This window comes from Apis laboriosa, unplaced genomic scaffold, assembly GCF_014066325.1.
Source record: "Apis laboriosa isolate Shangri-la unplaced genomic scaffold, ASM1406632v1 scaffold122_cov146, whole genome shotgun sequence".
In the NCBI taxonomy this organism is placed as follows: Eukaryota; Metazoa; Arthropoda; class Insecta; order Hymenoptera; family Apidae; genus Apis; species Apis laboriosa.
In genome coordinates, this window is record NW_025221084.1 from 1,572,196 (window position 1) to 1,589,914 (window position 17,719).

At 34.9% G+C, this 17,719-nt stretch overlaps 1 protein-coding gene across 4 annotated transcripts in view; it reads left to right on the forward strand.

The window, feature by feature from the left end:
* The window catches only part of LOC122720277, a 513,017-nt gene that overhangs the window by 218,807 nt on the left and 276,491 nt on the right, over positions 1-17,719 (forward strand). For all 4 annotated transcript variants that reach the window (XM_043946864.1, XM_043946863.1, XM_043946865.1 and 1 more), the window contains exon 3: positions 9,459-9,717. In XM_043946864.1, the coding sequence (XP_043802799.1) occupies positions 9,459-9,717 (259 nt within the window). The remainder of the gene's footprint in view (positions 1-9,458; positions 9,718-17,719) is intronic.

The window sequence follows — 17,719 nt, forward strand, 5'->3', positions numbered from 1 at the left end:
AAAAAAAAAAAAAAAAAAAAAAAAAAAGAAAAACCGATTGACGAAATACACAACATAGGGAAACGCGCGATTTAAAAATTACCGCTTAGAAACAGCTCCCCCATTTGTCCCCCAATGTTTGCACGCCCATAGACTCGATCCAAATCACATTCTGTTTGCCCGTGACAGCGCAAACAGCGGCCACACACCCGAACACAGAAGATCTCTCGGCGTGCATCGATGGAAAAAAGAGTTGCAACGGTGTTCACAGGTGTCCTGTTCGCGAAAAAACCAACCCGACAAAGTGTTGCACGACTGTATCTGGGCATACTATTCGCTTTTTTTGTCTCCTCTGCGACTCGAACGCGGCCATTTTGCAACAATAATTCATCCCCCGAACGCGTCTGCCTTCCTCCTACTCTTTCTTTTACTTGTTCCTCCCACGTTTTCCGTTCTTCCCCCTCTCCGTTTTCTTCTTTTTTCCTCCCGAATATCGTATTTCACGAACGATACCGGCTAAAGGATTATTACGGGAGGAAGTAGATAGGATACAAATTTTAGGAGGGGAAATAATTGTTGAAGATATCGAGTATGTATGTTGATTGTTTCTTAAGAATGTATATTTTTTTCGAAGTTTTGACGTGATAAATTTATAGATAATTCAATGTGTACAAAGGATATTTTATTGTTTTATCAATTTATATGAGTTTTTTAATTTTATTAGAGTTTATGATCGATATTTCAGAAATTAAATAATTTATTTTGATTGGAATTGATTAGATGGTCTTTTATTTATTTAGAAAGAATAATATTGATATCATTTTTTATTCGATTCGTTCCTAATTTGAGGTTAGAACAACGAATTTGTATCAAATGAGTTTTTTTTTCCTTTTCGACACATTCCATTTCACACTTCAATAACATTTTTGACTTGCAAATTACATTGAACTAAATACTCCTTTTGAAAACACGAAAATCATAAGTAGAAAAGCAACACCAAAAAAAAAAAAAAAAAAAGAATTTTTTAACCACTTTCAGTAATTATATGAATTTTAAATGAAACATTGAAATAATAAAAATTTTGTGAATAATTAAAATTTTCCTGATAAATGGCATCAATTCAATAAATTTTCGATCTTAACATTTATTTCTTTTGCAATTATTCCTAAACTTTTCACAATTCACAATCTTCTAAATTGAATTATTTCTCACGCGTATATTCATCGTCTTCTATTCAACCAACTCGGTATATATTCCGATATCTTTTAAAATTATTATTTCTCTCGTACAATATTTAAACTTTCCATTTCGTTCGCAATAAAAATTGTAGAACCCGCGCTCGAGCAACATCATCGATTCACGTGTGCGCGTCTCCTCGAATCGGAAAATATTCTATCGGTGTGCATCCCTCGTTCGCACTGGGATTGGAAATTCTTACAAGTGCGGGCCAATTAATCGACTGGAAAGCGATCATACACTTCGATACCACGCCGTGGGAAGCCGTTAATTTGCGCGCAACACGAGCTTCTGCTAACCGAGTGGATGCCAGTGTTTCGTTGTTAAATAAAAAGCAACGTGATATTTTCACTGAACCAGAGCCGTGCTCGTCGTGGCGAAAGCTGAAGAGAAGAAGAGGTAGGGTGGGAAATATGTTGTAAAAAGGGGGGTTGAAACGGTGAAATTATTCGGAAACGACGTTTGTGCGTTAGAACGATGCCTCGTGAAAGTATTTCGGTACGCTGAATTTTCTATCGTCTCGTTTTCCGTTCGTGATCGTTGGATTTCTTGAATTTGAACGCAGGATATCGATTCGATAGATAGAAGGAAATGGAATACAGTTTTTCGTCTACTTCAAGAGAGATAATAAACTCGATAATCGTTCGGAATATCGAATGGAATATTTCGATATCACGAATTGTTTGAACTAAGTAATTTTTAAATGGAATGTGATATCATCGAAAAGATATCAGATTGAAATAATATTTTCTTTTTTAACGATTCATGTTTCGTTTTCGAAGAGAAAGGAGTCTTTTGTTAGTATTTAATAAATTGTAACGAATCGAACAAATATCAATTCTACGACTCTGTTTTAATCACCGAAAACCACCTAATTCTATCTGTACAAAGTCCCTTAGTAATAGTTTGCAACGCTGTGCAACACCAGACAAATTTCCAACTTTAGATGAAATTTCACTTTACACGTACTCAATAACGTCCACTAATGTTCAATGAAATCGATATCGAACTAGTCTAAAACATTACGTACAATCAGTTACAAAGGTCTTTGTACATTTTACGCGAGATAAATTAATACATTATCAAAAAACTTAGAAATTCTGAGTTTAATGAAAAATTTCTAAAACATATATGATTTGAGAATCAGTTAACTAAAGCTTCTTTTTCTCTAAAAATATCCTACAAAGCTCTATTATTCTAAAAAAAAAAACAAAATTATATTTGAAAAATGTTGGAAATCTCGAAGAATTGAAATATTTTAAAAAACTTATATTTCCTTCAAAATCCTTCAATTTTACCAAGGAATTTTTCGAATCAATCTCCTGTATAACATAACCTGTCATAAATTCCCGTGCTTGCAAATTCAAAAATCCCTACTCGAAGAAACCGAGTCTCATTTCTTCCATTCCCAAAATCGTTCACAGTCAAATCCAGCGTGAAACCGAAAATTCTACGGCAAGCGGTAGAAGCGGTCGGTTGAAAATCCTCCCCTTCCTCTTGCAACGTTTCCTCTTCGAATCTGTCACCGTCCGTCACCTCCTCACAAACGGCAACAATGCCTCGTTTCGGCGCGAAAATACAAATGTCGTTGCGCGTTAAAGGGTGCGAACAGATGCAAAAAAAAAAAGGGGGGGGGGAAAGTGCGAAATCGTACGCGGCCTCTTGTATCCCTTTTTCGAGCACAACCCCCATCCCTGCTTAATGCACTGCACACGGTACGGCGAAACGCACTTTAACCGCGTCAGAAAAAAAAAAAAAAATGACGAGGGAACGCGAGTCCGTTGTATATAACGCGCCATCGCTGTGGTCAGATGCTTTGTAAACAACGTGTCCAGCACGCGATACCCCCTCCCTCCCCCTCTCCCTCTCCCCCTCCCCCTTCCTCTCCGTGTCGCAAACTGGACACGACCATTTCGTGGCAATAATTCATCGGGCGGGAACATTTATGCGCGCCGGTGCGCGCCCCCTCCCCCCTCCTCCCCCTCCCTCTCCCCCCTCTACGATTTTTTCCGCGTCGCCAGCCCTCGGCGCTTTGCGCGCACGCACGCTTTGAAAAATGTTTTATCGCGCCGATCTTTCCCGCCCCCTCGATATTCGCCGATGAGAAACGATCCTCCTCGATATATTTTACCTCCACCTCCTCCTCCTCCCCTTTTCCACGGATTTGTTTGGCCTTCGCTCCTTTCTCGGACGAGTCTCGATTCGGGAGTCTCGTTTCCAGAATGGAAATGAAATTGGAATGAAATTGTACGCGTGAAAAGAATGATATTGGATGAATGATTATTTATTAATATTGTTTAGATATTCGTTTTATTATTATGGTGATTAATGAATTATTGTTTGGAGGACGAGAAATTGTGCGTTCAATTGATGAAAGAATGGAATCTAACGGTTTTTAGTAATCTTTGTTTAAATTAAATTCAATTTATGAATTTCCCAGAATAATTTGTAATTTACAATGATTTCAAGTCATCTTTTGAATTACCCAAAATATGAAAAATATGATCGGGGAAGAAGAACTCAAATTACAGAATAAATATACATATACATTGCTTTTTCAATATTAATTATTATTGTTTTTGCAATATTAATTAAATCAGTATTACGTTCAAATCTTGAGAAAGAAACAATATTTCGCAAACAACCACGATGGAACACGTGGTGAATCAACGACCCAGTTCCACGGAGGGAAAGGAAGAAAGCGTTGCGCCATGGAAGGAAGAAAGTGTATCCTAGGGAATCTCATAATCAAACTCGCCTCTCCCCGCGGAGGCTGTTGCTGATAATTTTCCATGCATAATAATAACGCGAGGCGAAGAATTTGAATAATCCACTTTCACGCTATTTTCCCGTCTGATAAGTCATTAAGCCGCCACTGTCGCAGCCGCGCGGAAAACTTAACGCCGGGCGGAGGAGGGCAATCTGCTTTGTCCCGCCGTTTCCACCCTTCACTCACCCCCCTCCGAGTGGAACGAAACGTGAGTGGCGAGAAAGAAGAAGGGCGCATCGCGTGGACAGAAGGAAGGAAGGAAGGAAGGAAGCAGCCAGGCGGGACGGGGAGGGGCGGGTTGTGGACCGTTGTCGCGCGATCTCGCTTTGTGTTGTATCCAGGCAATCGCTCGTCCCTGGAAAATTCACGGTCTGGCTCGCGGCGAACAAATGCCGCCTACCTCTATGTCGCCCCTCTTTAGCCGGCTCCCTGTTCGTTCGGCCACAATTTCCTCGTATTACCGTAATATTCGCTTTAACGGCGAACGACAGGGGATAACAATGCACGACACCACTCCTCCGGGACGAAACGCGCCATTTTCCATCCGGGAATCTTTTTTTCTCTCTCTCTCTCTTTTGCGCGCAGCCTCGAACGCGCTTCCGGCGTTAATTCGGCCCGCGTTATGTTTCCATTCAACGGTGTTCGATGCGTATATGGGTATTTCGTTCCGTGTGGGTTGAATTGGAGGAAGTGGGGATATAGCGGGGAATTTCGATTGAATCAATCGTTGCGGAAGATGCTGTTTTGGGATTTGGGGGGTTTGTCTTTATTAATGGAAATGGATGAATTGTGGATGATTGTGCAATGTGTTTGTTAAGAAGTAGAAAGTTAGATTTAGATCGCTTTTTTCTTTTAAGATGATAATCAGTTGAGTGTGTTGAGTGAATTTATATTGGTAATATAATAAAGATTGCAATATTTTTCTTAAAGTGTAAGTGTGTCAGGAATTGTAATGGGTATCCAATGAACAATTTAGATTGGGTTGATGTAATAAAAATTGTAATACTTTTTTTTTGAAAATAAAAGTGTAATAGAAACTATGATCCAACTAAAGTATAGGTTAGATTGAATTATAAGGAATAGATGAATCTATAAAGAAATAATATTAATATTACTTATTATAAATTAATAGAGGAGTTTCTCTTCTGCAATTCATTCATATATTTTTATATTTTAAGCAACTTATAAATTTTTTGTTGTTTGTTATAATTTGGCTGTTCTCAATTTTGATCCATCTCATTTTCAAAGATTAGTTAGTCCTTTTTGAAATTACTTGCATAAGATAATATTCAACAAATTTTGAATTAATAATTATTATTGAATAATTATTATATCTTCAATTAATATATATCCAATTCAAATTGAAACAATGAAATGGTTCAATACAAGTTAAATAGTTTCTACTTAATAAATCCATTTCTTTTAATTTATTTTAAAATTTACTTTAAAAAGTGATTGAATTCTTAATTTGAGAAAGTTAATAAATCCAAAAACGATCATAAATCAATAAAAAAATAGCCATTTATAAAATCCATCTAAAATTCATAATTTAAAACAATCTTATTCGTATAATATTTCGCAAGAACCATTACAGAATGATCCAAATCACCATGATCCACATCTAATCGATTATTCTCTAACATCAATGAACTCTGTCACGTTTCGACAAATGCTCGAAGGTTTCTCTCGCATTTCCGGCAGAACTTACGACTAACTCTTCAAATATGAAATCCACCCACGGCAGGATCGTGGATGTTTCGAGCGGTCTCGATAATTCACGAAATCGATTACACGATAGGTGAAACGGACCAGGCGTTTTACGACCATGGCCCCGTATTTACGTTATAGTCGAGGAAATCTGCGTCCTCGGCTTTGTGCGGTCGCGTTCCACACCGGAAACAGACACATAGAGGCACATCCGCGCCGTTATGGCCGCGTTTCCGCCTGTTTGTCCTACGAGGAAACGTCCTAGGACCCCCTCGCCAACCGTGTTCGACTTCGTACGCCTGTTTGAAGATCGTAAAGTTGTCTTATCGCGCTGACAATGCGAGTTGTTTCATGGAAACGTTTCTCGAAATGGAAAAATAAAATTTTAAAAATAAAAATGAAATACGGCGAACATGTCTTGGCATCGAATTAATTGTAGTTAAAAATGTAGCTGAAAATGTACGATTTGAATTTGAGATATTTGGTGAATTTGAATTGAGTTTTGTAGATTAAGTAAATTTTATATAAATTTTATTTTTTATATTAATATTAAATATTGTTGAAAATTGTGGAATAAAATAGAAACAGTTTTAAAAATTTATATTATTTTAAGAGTATGAATAAAATATGAGATTAATTGAAATAAACTTTATATAAAGACATTTTGTAATATATAAATTATATTTCTTGTATTCTAATAAACATGAATATCAAGAATTTCTGTCAGTGTTTTCCAATCAATTAAAATGTTTCTCAATTCAAGCAATTTTTAATAATAGATCAATAAAAAACAGTAAAAGAGAATTTTGCGAATTAAATTACATAAAGATCACAAAGGGAAAAATTAATTCTGGAAAAAATAGATAATTAAAAATTGTATTTCCATAGTATAACAATATTTCTTTATTTATTTGAACTTCAGTTTAACAATATTTCAATAAAACTTTGTTATATCTTGCAATGATATTTATTAACAGATCAATATGCTCGAAATTCACCATAACTTATTATTATATCGTATTTTTATATTATTTTCGTAAAAGTATAATCCATTAATCCGGTTATTGAAATTCCAGTATGCCGGATTATAGAAATTTTATTTCATTTTGTTATTTTAATGAAAGATTTTCTATACTTTGAGTTTCTGTATCTCACATAAGATTAAAATAATCTTATCACAAAACTTTATATTGTTACAATCCAATTATCAAAATATAATAGAAGAATCGTCAATCGAATTACAAAGACAAAAGTTTGATTGTAAAAAATTGTTCAACATTGATCTTCGTAGAACCACAATTGCAACGTGACCAAAGGTACCCATTTGGCGAATGGCAGCGTTATCACGCGTTCTCGTGCGCCAGATTATGCCAGGGTTATGCGTACCCTATTCAAAAGTGGTCATGCGCCGTGTATAAAGGGCCATTACGAAAATGACCATTAAAATAAATTACTCTCATCGTGGCGTACGTAACGAGTGGCAACGCTGCTCAATACCTTGAAATACGTGACGCGGAAATAGTCGGCGGCGTGCGAATCAATTTACGCAAATAATGGGAGCGGGGAGGCGGGTGGAGGGAGTTAAAATTTCGACCACTAGAAACAGTGGACCATCCGATCCTTTGTCCGCTTGAAAATGTTCATCCTCCGTCGGATTTCGGCCACGCGAGCAATTGAAATTTCCGTGATGAATATGAGTTCCAGAAATCGTTCCTACTATTTCAGTTATTCCAGGGTTGCAGGTGGCCCGAGCCACCATATTTCAAGGAATTTCGAATGGATTATTGGCAGTCGAATTTGAAATGTATGATCCTGGGAAGTTGTCGTTTGGAATGTTTTTGTTGGTGTTTGATAGATTTTTCCTCCACAGTTTGAAAGGACGTTCTTCGGTATGAAAAAAATTTGTTTCAAATCTGTCACGTAATTTTTATAAATTGATGGATTACGTTGTTTGAAAAATCTTTCGTGATATCGTTTATATTATAGATTGTAAAGAGGTTATATAAATGGCACATATATTTTTCTTCTAGGATTTTATATACTATTATTAGGTATAATTGGGTCAAAATAAAGAAAACGATGCAAAAGAGATTCATCTAATAACCTTTATATGGAGTAAAAATCATTGAACATTCGCCATGACAATTATACATAATACTATATATTGCGCTAGCGAGAATCGTATGGCGTTCGAAGCCATCTAGCGGCAGAATTGATACTATGACGCGTAAACTGATTCTGGCAATTCAATTTATATTTGAGATCCTGTAGAAGCTGCAAAAGATACTTTAATCGATCAGTTTGTTCAGAATATCATATTACAATTTATTCCATTAAACTTGATATTTATTTAAGAATAAAAATATATTTAAAATAATTATAAAATTAATACTACTGGTATTTCGTTCTATTGCTTTTAATATAATATTTAAAAATGGAACAAAATACACTTTTATAAAAAGTAAAAGATAAAACAAGTAAATATAAATAATGAGAGGAATTTATTACAATATACATGAAATAAATAAAATTTTTAATTTTTAATTACATTGCATTTTTAATTACATTACAAATCACAAGTATCAATAATCGTTCGATTATCTTGTCTCAAATAAAACTAATTCAATCATGTCACACTCCTTTGCAAATTTAAACAAATTGCATCCAAAAGTGAAAACTTAATTAGACAATTTTCCTTTCTTTCACAATTAATTCTTTGGATTTTTAAAATTGTCCAGTCATATACAAGCCATTTATAATTTATAGAAGAAAAAATAAATTGAAATTAATAACGAAATTATTTTGAAATATAAAGAGTTAATACCATTCAAAGGATCTCGGAACAAAAGCGTTTCGATGTCTTCGCTGCGTCACGAATGAGCCTAATTTTATTTCGGCTTTCCCGTAACTCGATTTTCGAAAAGAAAGGACGAGGAACGTGTTCAGGTCGATCGAACGGATAATATTAAATTTAAGAGTTCAGTTTTGCGTCAGGCAACGAGTGATATTCCCCCGAGGCAAACATCGTCGACGTCGTCGCTCCTCGTCATAGTTGGGTTTCCATTTCTCCCGCTATATACGAGGGGCCACGTTGTTTGTCGGGGAACGTTCTTTTACGAGCAGAAATATTTTGCCAATTTCACCGTCCATGCAAATTTCAATTCGCGAGCGTCAATATTTGTTGAATCGCGTCGAAAAAGGATTTCGATGTACCGCCACTCGATTCCCCGTCAAACGTTCTGGCCACGGTTCGCTCCTCTAAAAACGGTAATATCGAGCGTTAAAATAAAGGGATCGACGCGGGAAGAAAAATACCTCGACAAACGTCGATATCCTATCCTCCTTCCCTCCCCCCTCTTTCTCTCTATGTCCATCCATAAGTAAAAATTATCCTTCTTTTTGGTGTGAGATGGATTTTGTACGAAATAAAATGTATCGAGAAAAATGTATCATTTTAATGAAATCGATATGGCGAAGTGGAAATAAATTAATCCTTGCGGTAACTCGATAGATAGGTGGAGGGGGTAAATCCATTTTTCGTCGTTCTCGAGTAAAACTTGTGACGTATCTAAGAAGACAAATATATCCTAATTGAAACAAAAGCTTGTAATTATTAATTATTGTATCGTGTCCCATCTTCGATTTCTCTTTAAAATTTTCTTCTTCGAAAATATTCGCTCGAGGAGGATCAACTCTCTCGATATAATCTCTCGGGGAAAAAAATCAGATTCTCAACACGGCTCGGCGATTCTTTTTTTTTTTCCAGGGTCCGGTCGGGGAAGTGGGCGGCGTCAGGCTGCCGTTGCAATCATTACATGGGTACGGATCTGTGTTCATGTACTCGGCGTCGACGAGTCCCGGGGGTGGAGGTGGCCAGGGTGGCGGAGGCGGAGGTGAAGTGACCCTCCGCCTCCGCGAACCTGAGGATATTCCCGAAGAAGTTCTTGCACGCCTCGAGGACACGGCCACCCTCTCCATCTCTCTTCAAAGCGACGCAGTGTTGAGGCTGGGGGCAGCTGGCACGGGTAAGTCCCCCCTCTTTCTCTTTTTTTTTTTTTTTCGAGTTACTCGTTCTTTCGCCCCATCGGACGAAGAGAGAACGATCATTCTTTTCGTCGAGATAAAGTTTCATCGGGAATTACCAGGGATTGATCCGTTTCATTTCTCGTTATCGATGTTCATTTCCGTTTAAAAGTTTTATATTTGATCCGTAATTGGAAGAGATTAAATACGTGGTGGTAGGAACAATTGTTGATCCATTTATTGATATTTCGAGGAAAAATTGATATTGTATTTATAATTTGAAAGAAATTTAATTAATAGAAAGTAGAATGTAAAAATTAAATTTATACATATGTGTGAATATCACGATAATGTTTTGATAAATTATTGATTTATTTGTAAATTAATAATTAAAGAATAGGATCTAAAATGAAAATATTTCAATTTCGTTAATTTAACTTTATTTCTGTTGCATTTTATAGAATCATTGATTTCTTTTGATAAATTTTTTAAATTACAATTAATAGTTTACAGACTCAGGTTAATTATCAAGAACAATTTTACAAATTTTATTACTTTTATTATTTTCTGCGTCTCATGTTAAAAATATTCCCGATGAAAGTATAATCTTTCAATTCTTTTATTGATCAAAAGTTTAATATAATTTTTTATCTCGTATAATATCATTCTTCAATGATACAAATTACCAAAATTCGATCGATATATCTCCAATTTCATGATATCCATATGAAAAATTCTGTTCGATAAAACTTCACCGCGAAACGAGCTTCGGAATCGAAACAAAATGGAGGCATAATCGAACGATTCCTCGCGATTAATCGACGGTGCGAGTTAAAAAAGTGTTACGTTGGTCAAAGTTTCTGGGCGCTAGCAAAAGGGTGGACGATAAATAATTGGCTTATACGGTGCATAAATTCCGACAGTGTGTCGCGGCAGCCTTCGTGAAACTTACCCCAGAATTTATTATAATGGGAATCGTCCCCTCGTATTTTTAGGATCGCAATTAATTTTCTCGTTTTCGAAACGCGAACGCGCATGGCTCCGACCAGATTAGCATTTGCACGCGTGTGCGCGGCCTAATGCAGAATTATTTTACTGAAATACGCCGATCCGAGCCACGCGCATTATCGCCCAAAACTACTTTCGGCCGGATGCATTTTTCCCCGATAAGCTGGCCATTCGTTTCGTTTTATCGGCACGGATCCCGGGTACCCTAAGCTGTCGTGAAATTTGCGACCTCGATTATTTCGGTGAATGATCGCCGTTACTTGTAACCGGGATTTATCGTGTGTCGAAATTATTTAATTCCGGTTCTGAATTATTATTCCCTCGTGAATGTATTTCTATTCTATTTCACTTTGAAAAATTAGAATTGGAGGGATCTATGTATCAAATGTACAATTCTCTTCGAGATTTTTCTTTAACAATTTTGAAAATTTATACAAATATGTATATGTGATACACATGTTACATGTTATACGTACTTTATTCGTTTAATTAATGTGTTTCTGTAAATGCCAATATTAAATTTATTGAGAACTATATATATATATATATAAAACATGAGAAATCTGAAATCAGTCAAAACAACAAGTTAATCACAATGATGTGAATATTTAAATACATGTATTATATTCTGATTTAATCTTGAATTAATCTCCATGTGTATCATACAGAATTAATTTAGAAGATATTTTAACTTGATATTTATATAACTGTAAGTTGAAATAATTTTCAACATTTTGTAGGAAATAACAAGCTACGATTGATACGATAAAAAATTATATACAAAAAAACTATTAATTAATTAAACACTGCACGAAAAATTGTAAAACAACTTTTGTGAATCGTCCATCTTGTAATTCTTTGTAATCGAAGCAATAATACAATCTTTCGATGTAATGTGCTGGAATGTAATTTTGTTTGAAATATCAGGAACTTTTGCGAGAAAATTTTCATCGCTCCTCTCTAATTCTTGTTTTAATTTTATATAACACGTTCAAGAAACTAAATAAATTTTCTATCAGGAAAAAAACTCAAACACGATTAAACGGCGAACTATCCTCGTAGATAAACAGAGAATTACCGAGAAACGTGTTTGCAAAATCTTCTCTAGGTTCTACTTCTCGAAATCCAACCCGGCCGCTCTAAAAATACACGGTGGAAGTAGTCACGGACTTTAGAAATCTGGATGAACGTCGTGCTCGACGTTTCCCCGTGCCTCAATCGTCGGAATCGATTACATTAACGATTAACCCTCGAAGAAGGCGGAGATGTAATCTGGAGATCTACCTTCTCAAGAAAGATTCCAGATCGCTTCGGTTTCCTGTCATTTCCATTCAAACGTCCGGCTTTGTTTGAAACCTGGCCGATACGCAAACTCGATCCCGATAAATGCGTTTAAGCCGCATCGCGATCGAGAATTCGAGCCGGTGAAATAAAAGTTTTCTCATTGGAACGATCCGGTTCGATCTGTTTATTTGAAGAAAGTTCTCTCGAGAAGGGTTGTCCTTTGAACACAGCCCGGCTATTAGATATTTTTCGCGTGTTCGATGAAGCGTCTTAAGAAGGACTACTCCAGTCTGCGTGATTCTGTTCAACTTGTTTCTCGATACTGCTAAGTTGAATTGGATATATATATATATACAGTATGGAAATAACGCGATGTGAAAAATGTATGATCGATGGAACGATAGATTATATATTTTTAATATCGCTTTTTATTGAAAATAAGATTTCAATCGGGTACGTTTTATTTTTGGATTTCAATTTTAATTTTCGAACTTTTTTTTTTTAGTAGAATTTATCGCGAATCTGCAGTTTAATTAACTGCCGGTTAACAAGAAATAGGAATTTTAATTGCGCAAAACATAAAAATTGGATTTAATAGGTACTTTATATTTATATTTCTTTAGAACGAATTAATTGCGTCATTCATTCGTGTATTATTTTTATATTTCTTATCTCACGTTTTATCGCTGTATCATTAATTAATCTTTCCGGCAAGTAAAATGGAAATTTTACAAAATCTAATTTAATTTCATACGTAAAATACCTTTCCCGTTTATTTATACACCGTAATCACCGTATATATATATATATATATATATATATATACACAACGCATATTCATTTTCTCCTTCTCCATTTTACATTTCTCATTCACTTGCTTCAAATAAAACTAAATATAAACTGTTCCCAATCTGTCACATTCTCTCAAAACTTTGAATAGTCCCGCTTTAAATGCATTTCCAACGCCGAAAATTCATCTCCAACTCTCCATAAACACATTCACACGCGAAATAATCATACCGTGAAAATAACTTCTATTTCCAATTTCTCTAAGCAACCATCTAAATCCATCCCACCACTTATTTATTCCCCGGTGATCTCATTAGAACGAAATCCGGAAATAGGCATCCTTTCCCCGTATTTTTTCCCGGGGACGAAAAATCCTCGGACAAAAAAGCAAGAATTCCTGTCGAGCGAAGGCCTCCAACACAGGAATCAGCCCCTCTGAGGTTGGGGAGGGGATGGAAACGGATTAAAACTTTTATCAGGGCTTTCAAAGGCAGCTGGTCCAGAGGGTGCCCCGTGGCTCTGTCGAAAAGAGGATTCGTGGAACGATCGAACGTTAACTTCCGGACGATTTGTCTGAGCCTGCCGCGGTGGTGCATGCCGCGATAAATCCCGGATTTTCATAAGTTTCCTCTCTGGCCTCCCCATTGGCCTCCATTCGAGGGCTCCCTTCGTCGTCTCGCGGGCCACGTTTTCCTCTGCCTCGCGTTTCTAAACGGTCGAATCGAGATATATATATATATACGTTTCCCTTCTTTTTATTCTTCTTCTTTTTCTTTTTTCTTCGGTTTCTCTTTCTCCCGGTGTTGGGGGATAACACCGAGGAAGGATGAGATTTATCGAAGTTGCGGCTTGTTACGCCTGGGCTTTACGCTTTTGCGGGGCGGGCGCCACTCGAGAGCCGCGATAAAGGTGCTAGCAATTGATTAAGAGGGTCGTTTGTGCCAAGGAAATGCTACTTCAAACGCGACCTCCGCCCCGATCTTAACCGCTTTCCAGCCCTCTTCTGTGGCGACGCCACTCGGATTCTTTTGTAAGCGACGAAAAATTCGCGCTATATTCCGATTTTATACGTTCCACATTGTCCTCGTGGATTTCATAGTTGCTTCAATTGATAAAACACGAATTCAAATTGAAATTCGAGGATTTGTTAAACTGTGATTGTAAATTGTGAAGAGTTTCAAGAATGTTGAGGATTTGTTGAAAGTGATATTACGAATTTCTTTGTATCTCTTATCTTTTGAGATGAATATGTAGAAATTAAAAATGTAATATAAGTAAATTCGAAAGTGCTTAGTTTATTTATTATATCGATTGTAAAGTAATAAATATGTAATTATATACACGTATATTTATATTTGAATAAATTTAAATTTAAAGATCAGTGAACACACGTGAACGCAAAATTTAATGTACAAATATATCGATTAAATTTATTTACTATATTATAAATAATTTTCACAATTTGCATTTGTGATGAAGGTAAAACTGTTATATATTTGTTTTAATCACATACAATATTAATAAAATCAATTGTTAAATATAAAATATCATTTTAAGAAAGTAAAGTTACATTTTTGATAAATTTTATAACTGTGTTAAGAAATTTGTATAATTCTAAAATCAAAGATTTTTAATCATTTCCAACATTTTCAAAATTATTACTAAGTAATTCTTTATTAAAAGTTATAATAATCGCTTTAAATAATAATTCAATAAATGAAATAAAATTTCATGCAAAACATATATTATTTGATCCCTTGCAAGTTCCAATTTTCTCTAATATAAAAACAACAGCGCAGTAGTATCGATCGACTTTACTCAGACACTCTGACAAGTGATCGTCGTTTGGTCAGCCGCCATCGCGCAAAAGTCTGAAACGAAATAAAAGTAGAAGAAGCATAGTTTTGCGTAAATTTCCCCCTGTAAACTGGAAATTCGAAATAGAATAGACAATTTCACGGATATTACTTCCGAAAGAAGTAACACGTTCAATCCGTGTTTATCGCGTTGCTTTTCGAGAATTCATATTTTCACGCGTGTCTAGGAATCAATGATCGATCCTGTGTAATCAACAGGATAATCATTTCGTTTCTGTAAACCTGTATCGGAAGAACGACGAAAATGCAGGTACACGCATACACGAATATATTGCGGTTGCAGCGATTACATCTACCAAATTAATTTCATTAACGTTCGGACAGCAAGGTAAATACTCAAATATATTTCAATCAGATCGATACGGGTTATAATTACGCGAATTCATTAGTCGTGTATTATTTTAAATAGGTATTTGTAACAAGCTGGAAAATAATTGATGGGTGTTCTCCAACGATTACACGCCAGCTTGATTGAATGTTGTTATTCGTTGGCATGATTATGGTTTTATTGATCATTGATCATGATATATATATATATATTTTTAAATAAATAATAATCATGTTTTGCGATAAAAATTATATAACGCTTTTATTTTTTTTTTCTTATTGAAATTTAAATATTCGAAAATATATAATGGTTTAAAGTATTGAGTTTTTTATTATTCGTGATTTTTTCCTATTTTTCGAAATATTTTGCGAAAAAGAAAATTATAAAACATTCTATACACAAATATAAGGTTTTTTAAATTAAAAATCTTCAATACGAAGAAATATATAAATAAAAAATTGAGTAATTTTAATTATATTCTTTAAATTTCCTAAGAAACGATTTGAAAAATGATTTTCATGTTAATTAACGAAACATTGGTAATGGCAGAGATAAGGTATCAATTTACCGCATCGATTCGTGCAGTGACACTCAAAGCAATATGCATCATACATTTTCCAATATATTATGTTCTCGTGTTTCTGTTCATTCGTTAGTATAGATACTCGAACATGTAAATTTTAATGTTCAGTTTAATGTAAATTTTAATCGATCTTATAATTTTCCTATATCACGATGATACTCTATATAGAACTCTATATAATAAGAAGTGTACTTTCTTTAATGATCCCATTTATCAACCACAACATAGTACTCAATAGATATAATAACAATGTCATAGTTAATAGATCAATATAATCAATAATGAATGCTTTATTCAATTTCTTTTTAATAATACTTAATTTTTCAACTATTAAAGATGTTCCAATTTATTTATAATTATAACAATACTTATTATCATGAAAAAAATTTTCTAATTATTTCTCTAGATTCTATATAATAATAATAAAAAACATGTATGACAATATCGCATATACAATTTACAGAATATTATCTTTTCTTCTTTATCACTCTGGAAGATTTCTCAACAACGCATTTACACTTACTATTATACAATTATTCGATTTGTCGTAAATGCATAAAATAATATTTATAATATAAATGAGCAAACTAAAAATGAATAATTAATAACAATTCGAAATATAATTCAAATTTCTTCCATTTCTTTTAAAATTACCTCATATAACAAGAAACTATTTATTTCCCGTAAAATCGATAAAAGTAATAATTTTTAAATCGACTCTTCGATAAATGCGCGAGGATCTTCGACCATCTTCTCAGAAACGTGCGTGCAACGCTCACGCGTGACGCCGTAAACCCTCGAGGAATGGAACTGCGCGAAATAAAGGAATACTTCCGGCCGAGGCGTACACTCGTCGCCCCGGCCAATAAGTCTGAAATATGCCAGCCGTTTTATTCTCGCCGCGCGAATACGCCGCGAGAAAGTGGAAAAGAGCGGTGTGCCGCGACCCGTGAAACTCTACGTTGCGAACAGAGAGGGGAAAGGAGAGAGAGAAAAAGAAAAATGTCTGCGGTGCTCGCGGTTTACATGGCGAGCGCGGCAGGATCCATGCACGCAAACAATTCTCGTTGAGCATGCGCCGTGCGAGACGACAAGAGGGTTGCGAGGGGGATACACGTACGGAGGAGAAAAATAAAGAGTGGGGGGTTGTGTACGCGCGAGACTCGGCCAGGAAAAGTTTCTCGAGGCAGAACGATTCTCGTTATAACTTCGGCCCTGAGGAAACTTAAACTGCCGCCGGCCTGAACATGCCGCCAACTTTCCGCCCGGGACAATCGTCTCTGTTGCCTGTCCTTTCGGTTGAATGACACGATGATCCTCCGCGACCGTCTTCCTCTCTCTCTCTCTCTTTCTTTGCTTCTCTGAAAAAAATTTTCGATTTTTTCTTTTTTAATCAAATAAGGATGGTTTTTGCGTTCGTGAATTGTGAATAAGGGATGGGAGAATTATGGAATATGAATGGCGATCTTAAATGGGATTATTGTATTACGAGGTATTGAATGAATAATTTGTAAGGGTTTATGATAGGATATATATTACGTATATGAAATTTCGAGTAGTTAAATCTGAGTTCTAATTTATTTCTTGGTGATGTAATAAATATTTGGAAATGTATCTTGTATTTTTGATACGAAGAATTAATTGATTAAGCAATAGACAATTAGCTTGTTAAATTATTTCCAATTTTTACATATAACGTCATTTATCTTTTACAAAAATAAAAAATTAATTTACTTTACATCATGTAATTATTATCTCCTCAAATCCGTATCTAACTTTCCAAAGTTTTTTAAAGCGTTAAATATTCCATTAAAATAAAAATATACATAGATTTTATATATTTTTACATATAACGTCATTTATATTTACAAAAATAAAAAATTAATTTACTTTACTTATTATGTAATCATTATCTCCTCAAATCCATATCTAACTTTCCAAAGTTTTTTAAAGCGTTAAATATTCCATTAAAATAAAAATATACATAGATTTTATATATTTTTACATATAACGTCATTTATCTTTACAAAAATAAAAAATTAATTTACTTTACATCATATAATTATTATCCCCTCAAATTCGTATTCGTATTCGTAACTTTCCAAAGTTTTTTAAAGCGTTAAATATTCCATTAA